General features: G+C 40.7%; 1 protein-coding gene and 1 long non-coding RNA gene across 3 annotated transcripts in view; one reads left to right on the forward strand and one right to left on the reverse strand.

Moving 5' to 3' along the window:
* Nucleotides 1-19,924, forward strand: pitpnc1b (phosphatidylinositol transfer protein cytoplasmic 1b). The gene is made up of 10 exons (XM_028581565.1): nt 1-560; nt 6,291-6,439; nt 8,107-8,195; nt 8,438-8,445; nt 8,599-8,670; nt 12,562-12,654; nt 14,955-15,110; nt 16,066-16,129; nt 16,291-16,371; nt 17,912-19,924. Exons 1-10 carry the CDS (start codon nt 513-515, stop codon nt 18,067-18,069), a joined length of 918 nt encoding a protein of 305 aa, XP_028437366.1. The 5' UTR covers nt 1-512; the 3' UTR covers nt 18,070-19,924.
* Nucleotides 17,409-22,660, reverse strand: part of LOC114557869 (uncharacterized) — a 23,789-nt gene continuing 18,537 nt past the window's right edge. The window contains exons 2-4 of one of the 2 annotated variants that reach the window (XR_003692854.1): nt 20,931-21,065; nt 20,094-20,192; nt 17,409-18,061 (exon numbers count right to left, since the gene is read on the reverse strand). This is a non-coding gene — a long non-coding RNA (uncharacterized LOC114557869). Of the gene's footprint in view, nt 18,062-20,093; nt 20,193-20,669; nt 21,066-22,660 lie in introns of both variants that reach the window. The other variant, XR_003692855.1, reaches the window with a different exon arrangement.

Here is a 22,660-nt window from a genome sequence, read left to right on the forward strand (position 1 = left end):
CCTGAGGAGGATTTACACAAAGCACAGAGAGGCAGAGAAGTGAAAGAATAGGTAGAGTTTGTTGGCTTTCAATCTTACCTCACAGCTAATTACCATTTCTCACTGTGGTGAAAGAAAGCAAACAGAAACTAAGTGAGAAAAACAGCTAACCTAAAAGGGCAGCTGAGGGCAGGCGAAGAAAAAGCAGAAGTAACAAGAAAAGGAGGGAGAGACAGCCGTTAGATGGTACGGGTTTAGGAGATTAATTGAGGTAGAGAAACAAAACAGCAGAGACAAGGCTGTAAGGAGTGAGCGAGAGAGGGAATTAGTAAGAACACAGCAGATACTCATTGACAGAGAGGACTAGACCTAACTCAATGGATTGCTGACATCAGCAAAACAAAAGGAAGAAGAGCGTCACACAAGAGGTCACTGTGGTCCAGCAGCAGTGCAGCTCGCCTGAGCCTGTCTGCAACCAAGACAGCTGAGCTAGAGAGACACAGTTCACACAGAGTCCTCTCTGTAACAGCACCATGTTGATGAAAGAGTACCGCATATGTATGCCACTGACTGTGGAAGAGGTAAGTGTGTTTGTCTTTCCCATGCTCACACACGCTCATACACAAACCTCCTTCAACTTTAAATTGAAAGACAAGACAGTGTTTTATTTCTCACGTGAAAGTGTTCTTTCAACTAGTAATCTTAAAAGAGTTCTTGTGCTGATAAGAAAAGTGCCATCAGAGCACACAGACCACCCGCGGCTGCACCTTGGGAGCTTTGGCACACTGGGGTAAGCGATGCACGTTCAGCTTCGAAGGGCTCGGCTAATCTGATGAAGACAAAAAGCACAACACCAGCAGCATCATAGTTCTGCGGCTAAATTATCTCCCCATCTGTCTGCTTCTCTACTTTAGGGTGACCAAACGTCCTCTTTTGCCCGGACATGTCCACTTTTTACCTACTGTCCGGGGCGTCCGGGGGGGTTTTATAAATTCATTAAAATGTCCAGTTTTCACTGTTTTTCATGGGACCATAAGCGTGTACTTAAATTGACTGGCACTTTGCTCAACACAATACTACGGTAGGCTACTTTGTTGTGTGACGTAATTCCCTAGAGGCTGCCTTGTGAGCGGACCAGGGCAGACAGACAGGGACCAGGGCAGAAAGACAGGGACCAGGGCAGACAGACAGGGACCAGGGCAGACAGACAGGGACCAGGGCAGACAGACAGGGACCAGGGCAGACAGCGGAGCAGCATTACACACAAAATGCCGAAGCGTTTCCTGCTAAGGATTTCCCACCGTGGTCAGAAAACACAGGGGAGACACTTTGTTTCTCTCACTATGACTCTAGAGTCGGTAGGACTCGCTCGCTGTCACTCTCACTTATCCCCCGCTCTATATCACCCACTCCCCCCACACACACACACACACCGTCTCGACGCACACACTAGCGCATAAGTATAAACATCAGGCCGCTTACAACCATAAAACAAGACAGTTGAACTGCAAAAAAAATGTCCCACGTACCGTCCCGGTCGGGACCGGACAAGTGGGAGGCGGAGTGCACCGTGTGCAAAGCTGGCACATATGTTTCAATGTCTTTATTATTTATGTTATTACATTGAAAAGGTATTAAGAGATATTTTGTTGAAGCTGGATTTTCTAACACAGAAGAGGTCATATTTAGAACATTATTTCATATTATTTATTTATTTTAAAAGAGAGCTATTATTTTGTTAGATGTTGTTACAGATTTTATTTTATTACAGAAGTTATTTTTGCACAATTGAGGCATAATAAAGCATGTTCATTAACCTCTGAGAATCACCACTGTCTGGATTTGTCTCGAGGCCAGGCCGAGTGTCCTCTTTTTTGGAAATCAAAATATGGTCACCCTACTCTACTTCCCTCGCTTGCTTCAGTACACGTAACAGTGCACAAACTAGTTGGACTGGTTGCGGCTAGAGCAAAACTAAAAAAAGGCCGCAGGCTTGTAAACAACGTTGATCCTGCTAGAGAGAAAAGGTGGGCATACGAGGGAGTTATGCCAAAGTGTCCTTCAAAAGTAACGTCCTTATCACCCCCCCCCCCTCCCCTGTTCAATTCTACCTGTTACCACAACAATGACAATGACAAATAGCAGTCCAAAATAGGATTTACAGTATCAGTTCAGGGCACACAGAAACTTGAGCTGGCAGCAAATCCTCTTTCGTCTGAATGCAATGTAAGTTTAAGTGCAGCTTATTTAAGCCTCAGTCCAAGCCATTTACAACATCCTAACACTTGCTTCATTTTTTAAAAAGAGAATGGTGTTGATTTCCAGGTGTGAATTATCCAGTTAGTACTTGAGTAACACAATACAGCTGTCATTCAATGTGTGTTAAAGAATGTTCACTATTGTGTAATGCTGTGGGAAAAGCTGACAGGGGACGGCTGCAATTCAGGTGGCAGAGTGGGTTAGTACTGTAGGGTTGGTGGTTCGATCACCAGCTCCTTATGTGCACATGCTGAATGTGTCCTTGAGCCTCCCTGTGGGGTGTCAATTTGCACAGAAGCAACTGCCAAAATAATTACAGTATATCATTCTGCAACGTAATGTAATGGAGGTTGTCATACTTGGTATTATTACATTGAATAAAAGTATATTTAATGTGGCACTGATCAACCGAAAGAGATTTACGGCTGTGCCATACTCTTTCCATGGTCTTGCTTTGGAGCTGAGTACACAATCAATTACAAATATTTAGAGAATGTTTTTTATTTGCTTATCAAAAATCATCTCATTGTCATTGTCATTGGACAGATTCAGGGTTACATGAGTTCAAGTCTTTTATTTTATTTTAATTGTAAATTCTTTGATTTTGATTTACCGTCACACTGATACTATCTGCAGTACTATCTGTCTCCACCCCATGATGAGCTATATTTAAAAAATTCCAACTTGTAAAACTTTTTTTTAAAGACAGCAGGAGGAAAATACATGCTAAGAGCTGTCAATAAAGTGTCTCAACACAGCCATTCAGAGTGCATAATAATAGTGATTTAAAGGACAGATGCTTTTTTTCCTGCTAAGATTGAAAAAAATTCACAACCTGTGTGGGAGGAGCTCACTGCTCTGTAGTCTGTTAGTCTTAAGATGGTGTAAAAGAACCCATCGCTGTGATTAATTAAGTCCCATATATAATCAATACATAAATGTTGAATGTTGACATTTCACAGTAATTGGAGCAAGAAGGATGAGTGCCACATTGATGTCAACAAAGCACATTGAAGGATAGCAAACTAAGATCCGCCCTCCTCTTTCCCTCTTCCTCCACATCTTTCTCAGTTTCTACTCCTGATTAAAATAATGCTTTAGTGGCACACCAATATAGGGCAACAAAATAAATTACATTACGATGGCCACAGCAGAAGTTTGGTTGTTCGCGGTCTCATTTTTATTGCTTTTTCATAATAACTTTAAAAACAAAGTTCACCAAAGTGATTTGCAATTAAAGTGAACACAATGCCGTACATAAAAACGGTGTTAAGGAGAAGACAGAGAATGATAGCAGCATCAGTGCAGAAACTTAAGTATTATTGTTATAGTTGATCAAAAGGAAACTGATTCTGTCAGACTGAGCTCATCAAGGAGGCCGCTCGAAATGCCCAAAGGCCTGATCCTCTTTAGACTAGCTCACAGAAAATACTCCCGCCTGATCAGCATCGAGCACAAACTGGGGCTGCAGCAGAGAACAAAGTCCCACTCCCTTAATTAAGACTCCCATGCATTCACCCTCACTGGCCAAATTAAATTTTGATGTCAGATATGGTCACTTTATACACAGCAAGTGACTATTTAAAGTTGCTATTTGTAACTTTCAGTTTGTGTTGATTCTAGCGGCCGCTTTGGACAAAAGCGGTAGTGTTTTTAACACACCTGCTAGGGCTGTCCCAAACGATTATTTTTTAAATGATTAATCTAATTTCTAATTTCAATAACGCTCAAATCTCTATTTATTAAAATAGTTTAACACTGCACTGTTATTATTTTTAGTGCAACCTGAAGCCAGATGAAGGCTATCAATCCAACCACAAAATAAAGTCACATTCAGGAGGAATACAAAAATTCAAAACTTAAAGTAAACAGAGCAAGTGCAAAAAGAGTAACCTGTATCTGCTTTTTTTAACAGTAGGTCAAATAATGAATAAGCTCTTGTTTAACATCCAAGCTCTTCTTCCTTTAATTTAATTTAATTATTACTTTTTTTAATTAATGAATGTCTGTTACATTCAAGCCATTGCCAAATGAGTTGCTACAAAGCTAATTAAGACTTTCAGCTCCACAAAACTCTCTCTGTATTTCTCAGTACGGCTATGTTCAGAAAATGGGTGTTGTCCGGCGACTTTCGCACGCAGAAAAGTGAAGTGTTAATTACCTCTTCTGAAGAGTCCAACATGTTTTTTTAATCCTCCGTGTCCTCCTTGGTTACAAGCAACTGCATGGAGGAGGGGTGGTGCACGGTCACAGAAGGCTTGTATAATTTCAATGCGCCGACAGTTTTGTTGTCATTACTTAAAATTCCTCATGGAGGAGACAGAAACTACGCATTTATAGCTTTAAGAGTTTGTTGTAGCAACCAACGTAATAATAGTTTAGATTAATATATTGCATTTCATGAAACCCAAGGACACTTTACACAAGTATAGGGGGACAAGGGAAAAGAAAATAGTAGGCCAACACAAACACTGAATGAAAAGAAAAAAAACCAGGCACTAAATGGGGATGTAATGTAATATTGGCTACTGACTTATAACTACATTGTGCATTGTAAAGTTATTTTATGAATTAAATAGACATATTACATACCTGAGGGCCAATTCGGGGTGTGTTTTAAATCATTCACAATCCCGTAATTGTTTCCATCTGTTGAAAGCCTGACCGTGTCACTTTACCTTTTAGCTTTTAGTTGTTCTTTGTTTAATTTCCTTTTTTTGCCCTACCCCACTATCAGTCATAACTACAACAGTTAACTTCTAAAATAATATAAAAATACAATACAAGAAATCTCCTGCTACCTTTTAACTGGCTGGATATGCTAACACAGGCTTTTTCCGGTGTTACACTGAAATCTGTGACCGTCAGAATGTGTGACTGTAGAGCTGTTCTGCCTGCCGTAAATCATTTTGTGACTTCACAGGAAAAAATCGGAACCGGGCAAAGGTATTAATAAAAACTATATAAAAATAGTGTTCTTTTCACTGTTAGTCTCATTGGCTGTTAGAGGTCAATTATGACCATCAAATGAAAAATCTACAGTTTCAGAAACAATAAAAAGTTACATATAGTAACTTAAAAAAATAAAGAGCAAATACAAAGCGTGCTCCTAAGCAGCACTGAGTAAGTGCCTGTCGAGACAAAATCGGACTCAGCAACTATGGCTGACCCTGTTGCCAGGAGATTTTTCTGTCATCACTCCTACCAGCTACTGCCTTTTAGTGGCTGATGTTTATTATAATTTCCTCAATGGAGTGTGCAGTTCATTGATTAGTTAGCAGGAATTTTCAACTTCAATAGCACCGGTGTGAGAAAAGGTTTTCAGACATCTTTCAATTTAAGCCCTTCTTAAATGTCAAGTTTACTAACATTAGCTAGCATTAGCCTCCATAAGCTAATGGTCTTACCAAACAAAAGAGAGGCTGTAACTTCAAAACCTCTGAGAGACTTAAATCCAGCAACGGTGCCTTTTATTGTTGATGACTTCAAACATTAAAAAACTCTTTACAAAAGACAAATACAATTTATTTAAAAAAGATATGAAGATATGAATAAAGTAAAATAAATTAAAAACCGCCAAACTGGGCCCACAGGTCTTACAATACATCTCAAGTAACATATAATCCTATTGTGCTAACAACATTATCCAAACCTATTTTTTATTTTTTTTATTTGTTAAAACAGAAAATAAAAAAATACCCACCTATCAGTACTTCTGTATAAAACATTTGCTCATAAGAGGCTACTTTAGTAAACCAGTCATGGACAGACTCCCTGATGTCTTCCACCCCCTCATTACATAGTATTATTTTAAGATATCAGAGATAAACATAAGCTCCTATCTGCTTAATATAAAATCCTTGTTGCATGACCACGTCAACAAACACTTTATGAGTGAAACTAACACTGCACTCAAATTGTGTCACCTTGGATGGCTTTTGATATTGCTTTGTGCTTCACTTTCACAAGTTCTCTCTCTCTCTCTCTCTCTCTCTCTCTCTCTCTCTCTCTCTCTCTCTCTCTCTCATCCTAAAACTCTCCTCGGGCTCCAGTACAGGATTGGGCAGCTGTACATGATCAGTAAGCACAGCTGTGAGCAGAGTGGTGGGGGAGAAGGTGTGGAGGTGATAAAGAATGAGTCAGATACTCACCCCCAGCACGGCCCTGGACAGCTGACAGAGAAGCGAATCTACCTCAACAGGTAGAGTGCACCTCGACTGCGTTGCTGTACTAATGATGCATTGAAAACTAATCATTATTGTGATTTGCAAACTGAGCCTTATCCTCCAGTTGCCGGCTCTGTCATTATGATAACAGATCATGTTCGATCTTTGATCTCTCACTTCACTGTAAAGCTTTATACGCTCTATAGATCGATGTTGCAGGTATTACTGACAAACAATTAAACATAGTTTCAACACAGAAACACCCACACAGCAGTATAACCTGCACACATCCAAAGTCCTTATACCAGCTGCCTGAAACATGTTGAGGCCGATACTGCAGGTTGACAGTAGAAATTGTTATTGTTATTGTACCATTATCTCATCATACAGTGAAGTGTTCTGATTGTGTAAGTTCAGATTCTTAGTTGAGAAGAACATGTCATTCTGATGGTCATAAAAGCATGTCTCTACTGGTAGTTTGAGGTATCAGAGGCTCTGTAACAATGTGTGCTCACAAAAAGCATGAAGCACGTGTACAAATGTATAAACATGTTTTAGCACAATATAATGTAGTTGTAAACAGAATATATTTTAAGTGCTTTTTGAGTTAAGATTGATACCGTACCACTCTTAAGTGTGTACGTTATTATGTAGCTTGTTGAGTCAGCAGCCGGTTAGCTTAGCATAAACACTGCAAACAGGGGCAAACAGCTAGCCTGACTCTGTCCAAAGTTTACCAAAGCTACCTGCCAACACATCTAAAAGCTCACTAATTAACTTGTGTATTTATTTATACATTGTTCTGAGGCTCTGAAGCTCAACAGTTTTAAAGCTGCCTGTGAATAAAAAAACACTTACAAATGTCCCTATATTGAATTGCAACTATATTAAGAGTGGGTTATAAACCATTTATTACATTTTTATATACTGTTTATAAACCCTAAATAGGGGTGTGTTAAAATAAAGTGTTACCCACATGATTTTTGAATTTGCTTCAAGCTACAGCCATCAAGATAAACAAGGAAGTAATGTCAGGACTAAAATGTTTGCAAATGCAATTATTGTTCAACCGCATTGACTTTGAAACTATGCATGACGGTGTCTGTTATTGTGTTTTGTTTGCTTTGTGTTCAGGCTGACAGCCCATTAATCAATGAAGTGTGATTATAGTGAAAACTCTGTCAAAAAAAGCAACCCAGAATTCTCTTTTAACTCTAAATTCATTCCCTAACCCTAAGCTAACCTCACTCATTACCCTAATGTAACCTCAACTCTTATTCTAATCACCACTATAAACCCAAGGCCTAATCCTAAAATAAACTCTTACAGAAGTAAAAAAAATGTTCTCACTGTGGAGGATTTTCCTAATCTTTCTGTGCTTGTGGGACATTTGGTCCTCATTAGTAAAGATATGCTGGAACACACACGCACACACACATGCCACACACACTTAAAGCGAGTGCAAAATGTATTTTACCTCAATCATGTTTTGACATGCGACCTAGAAGCTACAGTTACAATTCATTACCACAGGTGTAATTGGGAATGAGTCATAAAAATGAGAGCTGTGGTGCGAGTAGCCTACAGGTAATCTGGCTATAAATGGCACAAAAAACACTTAGGATGTCTCTGTCTCCCTCCATAATCTCTCTCTCCTACCATTCCCCTCTGTGATTCTTCTTTCTTCCTGCTTTGCGTTCAGTAAACTGCCGTCCTGGGCGAAAGCATTTGTCCCGCGATTTTTCTACGTGACAGAAAAGGCCTGGAACTTCTACCCCTACACCATCACAGGTATGTGTTTGAATGCCTTTGTTTGTGTTAAACATCAGGTTACTTTCCCCTCAATGCATTATACAAAACTTATTTACTTTTAACAGATGGTTTTTCCAAGTGCCATCAAAAATTCATCACTATGTATGGATGTATTCCCTCGTGGTAACGTGTATGTGTGTGAGAGCAATTGCATGCTCATGCATGTATGAGTAACTAATGTTGTTTCTCCCTTTCCATATTAAACGTCCCTGGTGCTGCAGAGTACTCAGTAAGTATTCTCACACATCATTTACTATACATGAATGCAACAGAGCTCATCTCTTTCCAGTATCAGTGGATATAATCTGCAGCCTGCTTCCACTCTCTCTATCTCTGCCCTCAACCACTTTTTCCTCCATTTTTACCACTTGTCACCCCGTAGGTATCATTCCTTCCCAAGTTCAGCATCCGCATTGAGACAAGATTCGAGAACAACAACGGCGATAACAACAATGTGAGTATGAGAGGTCGCGAGGGGTGAGAAAGATGGAGTGATTAGGGAAGAGAGGGAGGAGAAAGAGAGAAATTGCCGTTTTCTCTGCAGCCCACAGAAGATGTTCATCACATTGATGTGTTCATTACAAGGAAAACAAGCAAAGCACAAAATGCCGTATTGGCAGATCTATTAACTAGACATGCAGCAGCGGTGAGCACAGTTGCAATGCTGCATTTTGTCCACACGCATAAACACACACAGAAATTCAGTCACAATTACAAGTCTGTCTGGCCCTTGTGTCTGCGCTCTGTAATGAAGGAAACACTCATAAAATAAAGAGATGATGAGCTGACTGTAGCTAGTCAAGTAACAAGAACCAACATGTCAAAATATGGAGATCTACAGTTCTGCTTGTGGAGAAAAATGGGGCAAATCTTGTTTCATGTCAGGTAGTTACAGGTTACATAAGTTTATTCCAAACAAACACAAATTCAGAGTGCTGTACATGATCTACGCACATCATCATATCATCATATAAGTGTAACTTTTACTTGAGTATTTTCTTTTTATGCAACTTATACATTTCGGAGAGTATGACAGCTGTGGGTGCTAGTTACTTTACAAATAAGTTATTACATGCAAAACATATGAAGAGCTCATAAAATATGGTGCTTTGTTATAAATTAAACTACCCAACAGTTTGTACAATTACATCTGAAACAATTAGTCTATTTTGATCATCTTTTATAGCCTGGGAAAACCCTGACAAACTTCGGGCAAATTTGAGATTTGTTCTGCGAGTCAGTCTGGCCAAGAGCCCATTCAAGCTCATTTCCAATTTTTCCAAATCGAGGCACCAATCACAACCACTGAGGCGGGCTTTACACGATGACGATAGCACAGCGACGGCAAGCAGCTTTTTGTTTATGGCGCGTTCATGCCACCTGGGAATAACAGGGACCACCCCCGTGATTACGTAGTTTTTCCGACTGGCAGCGTTCAAATGGTCGGGAATGCGTGTTCTTCTTCTTCTGTTATATTGTCGTTTGGCATAACAACTTTTTGCATGACTGCCACCAACGGTTGGCCGTAGCCTAGAGCCTCAGATGTGTGAAAACATGGAGGCCACAATAACAAAAGATTGTCTGCTGTTTTCTTATGCGAGCATCCAAACAGCACATCGCCAGGTGTTTGTTTGTGTTATCTGCAGGACAACCAACGGGAAAAGAAACGGATAATGTATTGTTCTTTTATACATGGGCCTATTTATGAATAATTTTAAACATGTTATGTCTGTGTATGTTTATTGGCAGAGGCATTTGTCCACAATAAACAGTTTATTGTCAATGAAATATGTTCATTGACCCAAAGTCGCCTCCATCAAACGTCTGTTGTCAACAACGCGTCACCAACTGGGAAACTCGGTTAGCAAAATCCAGCCCGAGTTTCCCACCTCTGATTCCCACAGGAAGTTACGTAAATGGTGACGTTTTCACTTGGAAAAACGTTTTTCCGATGTCCATGAACGCACGGTTAGATTCAACATGACGGCCACCGAAGCGCAGCAACCCTTTGATGCCTCTGTCGCTGCTACGTCACCCGGATCGTTGGTCTGATTGGTTGAAGGACTATCCAATTGCGCCCAGAGACATTTGAGCATTGTCCATTGGTGACGCTCCCTTTGGAAATGGGCTGTGGATGAAGCTTGCCCAGACCCTTCTCAGTTACAACGGAATCTTTTATGTCCTTTTTTTGCAAAAATACCATTTCATGGTATGGACATATCACTGTTAACCCAAATTAGTTGACTTTACTAGAAATTTGTGTGTAAAACCGTTGCCTTAAACCACTTTAGTCATGTTAAGTTGTATTAACACAGATTGTTAAGTTGATGCAGTAGACAAATCAAGTTTACATTTGTTGTCATTACTAAAAATCATTAGAAAACATAAATTATTTTTTTCTGGAGTCATGTTGTCTAAAATAATAATAAATTGAATTTATATAGCGCTTTTCACAGACTCAAAGTTGCTTTACAGGGCAGGTAGAAAACAAAAACAATGCAAAACAGAACAAGATAAAATTAAAATAAGCATGTTAAGTTAAACATGCAAAGAAACATAACAAATATAAAGCATTAGGCTACTTGTTTCTACTAAAGAAATAATTTGTCCAAATAAATATTGTTTCTTTGCCTTTATAATACTATGACTTTAAGATTAATTAATTTATTTTATAAAAAAAAAACAGAAAGGAAAACAATCAACAAAACACAATCTTTTGAGCTGCATGGGAAGTTTCACTCAGAAGTTAGAGTTACTGATTTCCAAGCCATGTATACGACATTGAACACAGTCGCACTTCCCCGACATCATCAGTCCCCACCCGGGTCTCGGTCATAGTACAACAGTAAATGTAGATAAACATGAACACTAAATCAACCATACAAAACTAAAACCCAGATAACATAAATGCACAGCCGAACATTAACATAACATTATTGAACCACACTTTAACTAGGACCGAAACCATTCAGAATATATATTTTATTCCCATGAGCCTTTGCACCGCTTCAGCGCAGAACAGTTCAAACGACCCCGCCCCTCCCATACAGAAACTTAAGATCCTTAGTTATCTCTGCTTAACATGATCTGTGCACTGCATACTTAAACTGATTATTACAACTAATGTGATTTGGTAAGGAATATGGTTTTTAACAAAATATGAAAAGAATAAGTAGTGACCACTAAAAAGTTTAATTACAACTAAATCTGGGTTTACAGTGTCCATCGTTCCTGCTTCTGAGGATTTGCTCATTTTCTTTGTAATTATTTTAATTATTTTATTTTTTCAGTTTGTTTTGTCCCACTATACAACAACCGATTAATTGAGAAAGTAATCTGCAGATCAATCAATAATGAAACGGATAATCAGTTGCAGCCCCATATAGAAGAGTTTAAAAATTTGCTCCACTTCAACAGTAAAATGCTTTTTAAAGCCTGATTAATCATCATCTAATGAAATAATATATAATAGCATAACAGTGACAGGGGCCATTTGTCTGCATATTGTGCATTTATTTTGATACATTAACTTCATTTTTCTGGTTTTAGTTACATTATTTTACATAAATAACATTTTCAATGCAAATCGTTTACTTGTAGGCCTAATGGAGTATTTTCTAGTGTTGTATTAGTACTTTTACATAAGTAAATTCCATCATCACTATGTATGTTTCTGTATGAATATCTACACCACACAGAAAACAGAGAGAGACAGGGAAACCGTAAGATTGTCATGCCCTGAGCACACTGTAGAAAGCAACACAATACATCCAGCTAATGCAGCTTATTCCATAACAGGGAGCAAGACCTTGGGTAGACAAAGAACAACAACAGCACCACAAGAGCGTAGCAGGCTATTCTCCAACAGCAGATTTTCCTTATTTGTTAGTTTTCAACTGTGAAATGAACAACTTCAGCGGGACATTAGAACACATTTTAAAGAAGGTCAGATAAAAGTACAGTCCCTCCCTCTCTCCCTAGCGTCCCTCCATTTCCTCTCAATGAATAGTGTATTCTGCTCTAATAACTCTTCTTTCCCCCCCCCTTTTTTATATTTCTCATATGTTCTTGTTTTTTTTCTTATCTCCCCCTCCTCTGCTCTCTGTCTGTTCTCTCCTCTGCTCCTCTGTTTGCTCCAAGGGCCTCAGGGTGGGATATAGTGAGGGGTGTTATGGTGTGTGACCTCAGTTTTCTATACAGTTACTCATCTACTCTCATCCCCCTCCCCTCCCCTCCCTCCACTGAGTGAGTGACTGTATGCGCGTGAGAGTATGGGTGAGTGAGTGTGATCATGTGTGTCTGCTTACATCATACTGTACGACCTTCCCCATCTGTTTGGATGTAGGTGTTTGAGGACACGCCGACCCCAGCAGAGAATGTGAGTTTCCTGGATATCCTGAGTGACCCCATCCCTGAAAAGCACTACAAAGAGTCCGAGGTATGCTGTGTGCCGATCTGACGGCCACATACTGCTTTGTTGAATGTTGAAAGTTGAAGATGCTTATGGGATTATATTCCACTGGAATTGTACCTCGTACGACAGCACCGGAAAAGCTGGTTTCATACCGCTGCACGTCAACCGCCCCCGAGAACCGCCCTGACAACCGCAGAGTGTTTCCCAAAAAAGACAGTGGGTCCTATCTTGCACCCGGCGCAGCACGGCGCAAAGCCTGATGCAAGTGTCTTTGCTATTCAGCGCCCACGTCGTTTAAATAGCAAATGCACCTGCGCCCATCTTTGCGCCCATGGGCGTGCTGGCCTTACAGGGAGGTGTGTTCAGGTGAATTCTTGGCGTATTGCTATCTTGAGGTAGCGGGAAGTGATTGCGCCATTAACCAAAAAAACAACTGGTCTAAAGTCAATAGCGCAGCATTTCATTATTATTTTAACAGCGCATTAGTAAAATGTGCCTAGGCTTATGCACAACGTGGGCACACTATGCTTGTTACACACACACACACACACACACACACACACACACACACACACACACACACACACACACACACACACACACACACACACACACACACACACACACAGGGAAGTGCAGCAGCACACAAACATGCAAAAGATTAAAAATGAAAATAGCAATGCGCCAAGGTACAAACGCGCCTTGCTTTTAAATGGGAAGATGACACTCTGATTGGTTTATTGCATGTTACGCCCAAAACACACCTATGAATTAATAAAGACACTAAATACAACCCTTTTGAACCATGCGCAGAGACCCTTTTTTAAACTAGATTTGGACACACCCTAAACGCAACTGTGCCATGCGCTTCACGCCGTGGCTTAAATCGCTTAAATAGGACCCCAGTGTTTTTAAAAGTGGTTACTGCCACCCAACAGTTACCAGAGATTCAGTACGCTAAAAAAAAAATCTGTGCGTGTTCATGTGGGCAACAACCGCTTCATACCCCTGATGCCATGATCCAAACTGCTTCCCCTCTGCCGCCTTCCCCTCATTGAAATTACTGGAGGCTTGGAGTTACCACGTGGCGGTGTGAAAGCCTCTAATTGCTATAACAAATGACTGTGTAAAAAAAACAAAACTATATTGACCCTATTTAAGTTTTTGCAAGATCAAATTAAAGGAATAGTTCAGCATTTTTGGAAATACACTACGTGAGAACATCGATACCACTTTAATGTGTTTTTATTGAGCAAAAGCCTGCAGGCAAATAGCGTAGCTTAGCATAAAGACTGTAGGTGGGTGAAAGAACTAGCCTGGTTCTGTTAAAAGTAATAAAAAAAAAAAAAAAAATCACTTACCAGCACCTCTCTAGTTAACTCGCTTCACATTTCAGTTTTTGTACTGATGAAACAAACAAGGGTTAAGCATTAAGTCAGTAATACGCCTAGTCTGGCTATCACCAGACCAAGCTTAATCTTTTAAGGTTGAACATTAGTCTGGGGAGTCTGCTCTGTATTTTGGCGTGATCAACGGACATAGTTCAAATGACTCTGTACGCAATTGGATAGTCCTTCAACCAATCAGACCAACGATCCGGGTGACGTAGCAGCGACAGCGGCATCAACGGGTTGCTGCCATGGAGTGCTGCGCTTCGGTTGCCGGCTTGTTGAATGTAAACAAAAAGCTGTTTGGTCGCTTCTCGGTTGTCATTGTGTTAAACCCGCCAATAGCGAGCCAGATGGATGAGCCAGTTTGTGATTGGTTCCCGCAAATTTGTAACGGAAGCAGGATAGATAAACGTACAGGTTTCCAGCCTGAGCTGCAGGGCGAAATCAAATCACCGGCAGATCGGGCTGGGGTTTACCCAGTCTATAATACGCCCAGACACCTCTTTTAAATCTTGATTCCCTCCTGAACTTCTTAACTCCCTTCAAGTCTTTGGAGACAAAGGTCAATTCAGAACACAGAAGCATGTAGACAAGCACACGTCAACACAGATGAATAATATACATACACAAGCACAAATGCATGCATGCATGCACGCACACACACACACACACACACACACACAAACACACCAATCTCATGGCTTGAATGGCACGGTAAAAACGTAAAATTACAAACACTTTCATAATGTGTTATCACACTTTCCTCCTATGGGCTTTGTTGAGCAACAATCTCCTTGCACCTCCACACACTAATCTCACACACACACACACACACACACACACAGTGCCCCCTCCCCCCAAAGACGCCTCACGGGACTAAAGTTTCTGCAGACTCAGCAAGTAACGTATAGACCCACTTTTCAATCTGTGCAGGACCCGGGTTGCTGGCAGTCAAGTAAAACTGGCAGAGGGCCTCTGGAGAAAGGCTGGAGAGACGACCACAAGCCTATTATGTGCTCCTATAAGAGGGTACAGTGCAGCTTCGAGGTGTACGGCTTCCAGACAAGGACTGAGGAATTCATACACAAAGTGAGACAGAGCATTTTTTTTCACATCATGCCTTTTCCCTGTGCTGATGTAAGGAGGACATCAAGATACGATCTGCAGTTATTGTTACGAGCCCATATAGGTGTAATACTAGGCGGGGAAATTAGAATTTATAGCTGTGTTATATAGTGTTGTGCTTTATTCAAGCATTGATTTCTGCATGTTAGAGTCTTTAACTATGTACACCTACAGTAAAATAATGATCCCTGAAATCCCTGATTGGTTATTTATTATTTGAATGTGCCATGTGTTGCATTTTGACACAAATAATTCATTACGACATTCATTTTGAAACATTAGTATAATTACCAAGAACCTCGCCAAGAAAGCTTTTAGGCTTAGATTTATTGGAAAAATTGCTGTATTGTTTTTGTACAACAAAAAACGTATGAGAGCCTCTGTTCTGGGGCAAACAAAGCAAAGGTTTTTAGTTTCTTACAGTGGAAGTTGGTGTGACAAGTTAAAGAGCTGATAAAAAAAGTCAACTATTTATCCTCAACAATGAAGCAAAGCAAATAAGCATGATAGAGAAACCAAAAGTACTAAGAACAAAACTAAAACACACCCGCTGTTCAACATTGTTAGTGCAAAGGAAGGGTGTTTACAGGAATGTGGTTTTAGTTTTTACAAAGGCGAGTGCAAATAATACTACACAATTAATTGCAGTTTTATCAAAATCCCAATATGGACTAGTGTAATATCCAAATCGCAGGGGGGGTGCAATATTTGTCAAAGGCAAAGACGTCTAACCTCAGCCCGGCCTACAAATCGTATCCTACAGACTAAAGAAAAACCCAAGTTTGGTACAGATCCTCGCAAAACCCACACTATATAACACATACACACTCCTGCACACTTCTAAATCCAGAACACCCAGTATCATTTTTATTTGCATTCTGTTTTTCCTGCCATGTTTTTGTTTCTGGTATTATTTCAGAACATCCGGGACATTCTTCTGGTTGGCCACAGACAAGCAGTAGCATGGATAGACGAATGGCACGGTGGGTCACAATGCAAATTTCTACGTATTACAGTTAGATAAAACATTCAGAACAATGCAGTTGCACTTTCAAAAATACACGCTGTGAAATTTAGTACATATTTCATACGCTGTTCTGATGCTGTGTGTGTGTGTGTGTGTGTGACTTTGCTTTCCCCACAGGGCTAAGTTTGGAGGAGGTGAGAGAGTACGAGCGAGCAATGCAAGAGAAGACCAACAGCAAAGTCAAATCCAACAACACAGGTGAGGTTGCAGCTCCTGACCTGCACTGTACTGAAATACCACAGAGGACGGGAGGGGAGACAGAAGGGGGGAGTGAGGGAGAGGAGAGAGGATACAGTTGGATGTGAGACCAGTGAAGGTAGAGAGAGAGAGAAAGAGAGAGAGCGAGAGAGAAAGAGAGAGAGAGAAGAGAAAGAGAAAGAGAAAGAGAAAGAGAAAGAGAAAGAGAAAGAGAAAGAGAAAGAGAGATGAGCAGTAAATGAATTTGAAATGTATATTTGTGCTCCGTGGTAATTATTCTTGCATTTAATTTCAGGATAATAAACAGCGGATACAGCAGGAGATGTAAAAAAACAACACATTTTTACATCATTAGGAATTTACAATAAACCTGAACAGGTATATTGTATTTTTAGCCCACAGTGTTATCCATTGCTGTCAACAGACAAAATAGTATGAATTAATAACTCTTGTAATGCTAACAGGCGTGAACAGAGGCTGGTTGCGCCACTAGTGCCTTAGCTGTGCCCTACAAGTACCCAGATGGCTGGTGCACATCTGTGGGAGAAAAAAGGAGATGGAAGAGCAGTCAGGAGGCATTTCACAACACAAGGAGCAGTGAGAAAGGAGAGGCAGAGGGTGTATACCCAGAAAAGGAGGACAGAAAGACAGATATAAGGGAGAAGAGCCACTGCGTCGGTCTGATAAACAGTGTAATGCAGCCACCTGCTGAACTCTCCCCATCACCAGCCCTCTCAACATAAATAACCAGCCATTGCAGCACTTAGCTACAAATGTCAGCCCTGGTGGGGGTCTGTATCTCTCTGTGTGTGTGTGTGTGTGTGTGTGTGTGTGTGTGTGTGTGTGTGTGTGTGTGTGTGTGTGTGTGTGCATGTGTGGTCACCCTGCCCCCTGCTGGTTAGTCTGGTGAACCTCAGCTGGATGTGAGAGATATCAAAGGTTGACATCCCAGTACGGCCTGTAGTCTCTCTCTCTCTCTCTCTCTCTCTCTCTCTCTCTCTCTCTCTCTCTCTCTCTCTCTCTCTCTGCAATGATGAGACATCAAGCTGCAACAAATCTGCAGTCATTGCTCAACCTGCTGCAGCTCGCAGCACCGCCATGACCCCCTACAGGCCAAACACTGCCACTGCGTTTATCTCTGCACAGACCGAATGATAGTTTTCATTTCATTCATTTGCCGTAATAAAAGTAAATGGATGTCATTTACTAATAAAAAGTTGCGTTTGTGGATTGAATACCAATAAGGGATTTAACTAATGGGAATCTAAATGTACAACACAGATCTTAAGTATACTTAAATAAATTGAAAACTCAAACACAGTTGAGTTGTCCCTCAGTTTCCTTTCTTCGCAGTGCCTCTTCTGCTTTTCTTTCTCTTTTATCTCTTTAATGTTGTTTCTTCCATTGTGTATCTCATTATTTATCCATCTCTTATTCTCACAACTTCAATTTGCTTTATTTGCATAACGTGAAAAGCAAATAGAGAAGAAAAATTGTGGAACAATTACAAAAAATCTCTCGCTCTCTCTTTCTCTGTCAGGCCCACAAGCTGCCTCTCGTCCTGCGTTCTCTCGCTCCATCTCAGTGACAGACGAGGTAACACTGAAGAAGATGGGAGTGATGACTGCGGCCACGTCTGACCCTTCACTCTCCTCTGTGCCACAAAGTCCCATGCGCCTCAATTCCACACCTGAATGACATAGACATAGACACACACATTGTACTGTACAGCAGGTACACACAGAAACCAATGTCAACACTCACCAGTCATGTGATGTTGTTTCACAAACACTAACCCAACCACATGCAAACAGTGACTTAACGGACATTTTGTGTTGGCTCGATTTCCAGTTTCTGGTGTACAAACTTAAACCAGTCTAATTTTATGCAAACTGCCTGTAAAGACATTTGTCATTATGACATGTTCTGGAAAATTTAAAATTAGCCTACATCAGCAACCTGTGCCGACGTTGTCAGACACTAAATCTCATATGACACTGTGATTAACATAATATTATGTTTGTTTAACGAATGTCAGCAGAGGTGGGAGGGGAGAAGATACACACTACGTACGTTGAGGTTGTTACTAGTAGGTTCATGTGTTTTTTCATCATGGCAGCGTTATTCTCAAAGAAAACTCAAACTGCGACAATATGGTAACATTTTGGATTTTTGATTTGGATTCTGCTAATTGTGGTGCCCCTTCACTCTCTGCTTCATCTTCTTATTGGGTGTTTATTGGCAGTTGGAAAACCAGCTTAGAGATGCATTACTGCCACCAAGTGCACTGGAGTCGCAAAACTCTGATTCATAGGCCCTCTCAGTCTCATTATGTTCCAGTCGGGAGAGGCTACTGAGTCAACAGCGCTACCTAGTTGTAAAATTCAGTACACAGGTCCTTAATATCAAACCAGTTTGAACATTTTTACACCAGCCGAACCCTAACATTTTGGACGTATTTACTCTCTGGGGTACTATCTGTCTGTCAAATATATGGCTACAGCTAGCAGCTGGTTAATTTAGCTTAGCTTAGCATCAACACTGGGAACAGGGGGAAACTGCTAGCCTGTCCAAAGGGAACAAAATCCGCTTATCATTTATTAACATGTTACATCTTAGGCCTACTGTAAAACACTGAATTGTTGTTTTTATACTTAGTTTTTTGTGCAGATTAAACAAGTGAGATATAACGTGTTTATCTTTAGATGCGCTGGTAGGTGAATTTTGGAACCATTAGATGGCCAGGCTAGCTGTTTTCAGTCTTTGTGTTAAGCTTAGCTAACTGGCTCCTGGCTCCATATTTACCATACACATATGAATGAGAGAGGTATCATCTTCTAATTTTCCGACAGAGAGCGAATAAGTGTATTTCCCAAAATGTCCATTAATACACAGTAGAGATATTATCTATTCTTATGCACATGTACGTGTAGTTGCTCTCTTCACTGCATGCAACAAACGTTACAACAACACACACTATGTGTGACAATTTCTATTGTTGCAGTCAAAAATCCTTCCAGTGTCTTCGACAACCTGTGAACGCACTTTGAGTTTCTCAGCCACAGTGGAGGTCTGCGACCACCAGCAGGGCTCTCCTATTGTTTCCCAGCCCCGGCCCAGCAGCCTACAGACCGATGCATAAGTAGTTTAATAGAGTGGATCTAATGAGAGAGAAGAGGAGAACGGGGGAGGCTGTCAATGCTATGGATTGGCTACCCTCTCCACCTCTGCCAATAGGCCAGACCAGGTGTATTGACAGAAGGCAATGAGGCGTTATATTGGTTCCTTGATCACTTAGCTGAGCACTGCAAATGGGTCAAGCCAGGGCTAAACTTCAACTATGAGTCAATGATATGACCATTTATAAGACTATTAGCTCAATTTCTTAATGTACATTTAGAGGAGAATGGGTTTTCATCATCAGGGATCAACAATGGCAATGATGAAATAGTTTGTTGTCCTTATTGTAAAAACATTTAGTTTGAATTAAGTACATGAATGAATCAAGTGGGAAATGCATGTGGAAATTGCACGGTATAGTCTTTTGTAATGGACTTTAATCAATAAATACAATTTCAGATCAATGAGAGGATTCCTGATATCTGCCTAGATAAGTGACACATTTACTCACATTACACATGACATTATCAGCCATGTTTGATCAGTGTCGACCTGGACCAGCTGCTTTTTCACATCATCGTACTCGCATGTAATCTACTCACCAATTTCACACTTGTGTGTCATGTGGAGCCGGCTCCAGCAACAGTGGCAGCCACTTGGTCCAGATTGGTTTGGGTGTGTAGCTCATGGCAGTTGTATCTCTGCAAGACAATGAAGAGGAGAATGATGAATGTTTAACAGATGTGGGGTTGTGAGTTGGGCGTGTGTGCATGTATGTCATCGCTGTATCACTTTATTGTTCAAGACTTCAGGACAAAAGCCCAGGCTTGTCACAGAGATACTTCAAAGTGCCTGTGACTGACAGACATGACAGCCTGCTTTAAATGGTGCACTAAATAGCTCACATTATGGGGCTCATTATGGCTTCTTTTATCCATACAAATCAAGAGTCAGCATGACAATTTGTTATTACCTCCCCGACAAAGGACTTGCAGACGTGCATTCACATACACACACAAACACATAAACAAATGCACGCAAAACTCTTTCTCTCAATGTGTCTTTTTACAGTAGCAGCAGGAGGCTGATATGAAAGAGCAAGTGCTCAACACAGCCAGGAGTGTTCACAAGTGCTGCAGAGGGAGCACAAACTGCCGGCTGCACCACATTAACATTACCTCTTTCTCTTTCTCTTTTACTTCTTTGTCTCTCCCATTACATTTTTTCTCTCATTATTGCAGTCTCCACTATTCCCCTCTTTTCTCTCCATACTCCTCTTTTATTCTCCCTCTTTCTATCCTGAAATCTCTCTTGATCTCCTTTTTTGTCGTTTCTCTTTATCTGTGTGTCCTCATCTTCGTTCCTCAAGAGGGCCTCTAAAGAGTACTGTGTTCATTATATGGAAATGTTCCCCATGGTACATTATCATAGATCCTGACCCTGTAGCGCTGAATCATGCTGCTATTCCCAGTTTGCCCTGCACACCCCACAAATAGCATGGTATAGGAAAGACGGATGCTCTCCAGCTGCACCGCCGTCACCGTCTGTACAGTCACTTTCATTGAGCTGGACACCTATGGGTACACAAAAGAGAGAGAGAGAGAGAGAGAGAGAGAGAGAGAGAGAGAGAGAGAGAGAGAGATGGTGGAAAGACAAAGGGGAAAAAAATAATTAAATAAAGGAATAAAAGATCAAGGAAAGAAAACATCGAGAAATAAAGAATACATTTTGAATTAATTATTTAGATGGAAAGACGGTTTTAACAAGCAGGAATTTAAGGCAGTTTTTTCTGGGAAAGAAAAGGATAAAAATCACGTGTCTGTACATCATTTCCCCTCCACCTTAATGGCATTTTGCCAAAACACACTGATGTACGAGCTCCAGATCAATACACGCTCTCCATTCGCTAGACAGACACTAATGCAACGGACTCATTTGTTTGACGATGTGTGCATGTGCATGTGCATGTGCATGTGCATGTGTGAGTGAGTGTGTGTTTGTGTCTTTCAAACTGGTTTCCATTTCCTGGCTGTGCTGTATCTTTAACTCAGTTGTTAAAGGAGATTGACCATTAAGCCACATAGTTTAGCATGTCACTAACTTAATCACTTATTTCACATGCCAACATTGATTTAATAAAGGTTTAGTGTGTGTGTGTGTGTGTGTGTGTGTGTGTGTGTGTGTGTGTGTGTGTGTACTTGCGTACTAATCCAACAGTGCACAAAAAGGGGACATTTTGGAGGTCCACTGGGCTGTGCAATTAATTGAATTTTTAATCGCGATTACAATTTCTATCACAAAAACAGATTTATCGAGAAAAACGATTATTTTGCAGATTACGTTTTGCAAGTAAACTCTAATTTTGTCAGTTGTGTTCTGTTGGTGCTTGTGTTCACCATCTTGGGAAAACAGTCATGATCAGTCGAACGACGAACTTCCTACCTGAGCTATGTTACTGGTTACTGGTTGCACGGCGTTCATGGTTCGACTGATCATGTGTTTTCCCAAGATGGCGATTGCCTGTATACCCGAAGGTAATGTCTTTATAAACTATCTTTTTAATAAACTGTACATTTACAAAGTTCTCACTGCTTCGGTTTACATTTAGGAACCCTCATTATGCTACTGTTGAAGTGTGGTTCTATTTTGAGCCTTGTTAGTGGTATAAAATAGCGATTTATTTTTACTCTTCCAGTGCCCCGAATGCCTAGCATTAAGCTAATCAGCAGTTCACGCTAGCTTATTTCAAGCTACATACACATTTGATTAGCACGAAAACATATCCCAGAGATAGGTCGACTCAGTACACGTGTTATTAAGCCCTATGTTCATTTTGCACCAGAATTGTCCTTTAATACATCCATCAGTCCCTCTGGGATTTCGCGATGTCGCAATCACGCCAATTCACGCAAATTCAACCAATCACCACGAATTTGGTGCGACTCGCAAATTTGACCAATAACCTGAAGTTTCCCACGACTTCAACCAATCACAGCAGTCCCACGTGCAGTCTGAGAGCCAATGACCAAGCAGGAGTGAGAACGGGTTGATCATTTCCTTGTTTGTGATGTGAAGACGAGCCTCGAACATCTCACATTTACCAACAAAACGTACAGCAAAAGACCGTGCAAATCATTTCAGACCGTCCTGCCAACCTGTATACATTTAA

This window comes from Perca flavescens, chromosome 6 (assembly GCF_004354835.1).
Source record: "Perca flavescens isolate YP-PL-M2 chromosome 6, PFLA_1.0, whole genome shotgun sequence".
Classification (NCBI taxonomy): domain Eukaryota; kingdom Metazoa; phylum Chordata; class Actinopteri; order Perciformes; family Percidae; genus Perca; species Perca flavescens.

Coding starts and splice junctions, on each gene's coding strand:
- pitpnc1b (XM_028581565.1), top strand. CDS start 513: ATGTTGATGAAAGAGTACCGCATATGTATGCCACTGACTGTGGAAGAG. Junction 8,671..12,561: donor ACAACGGCGATAACAACAAT/GTGAGTATGAGA, acceptor GTTTGGATGTAG/GTGTTTGAGGACACGCCGAC. Junction 16,372..17,911: donor AGTCAAATCCAACAACACAG/GTGAGGTTGCAG, acceptor TTTCTCTGTCAG/GCCCACAAGCTGCCTCTCGT.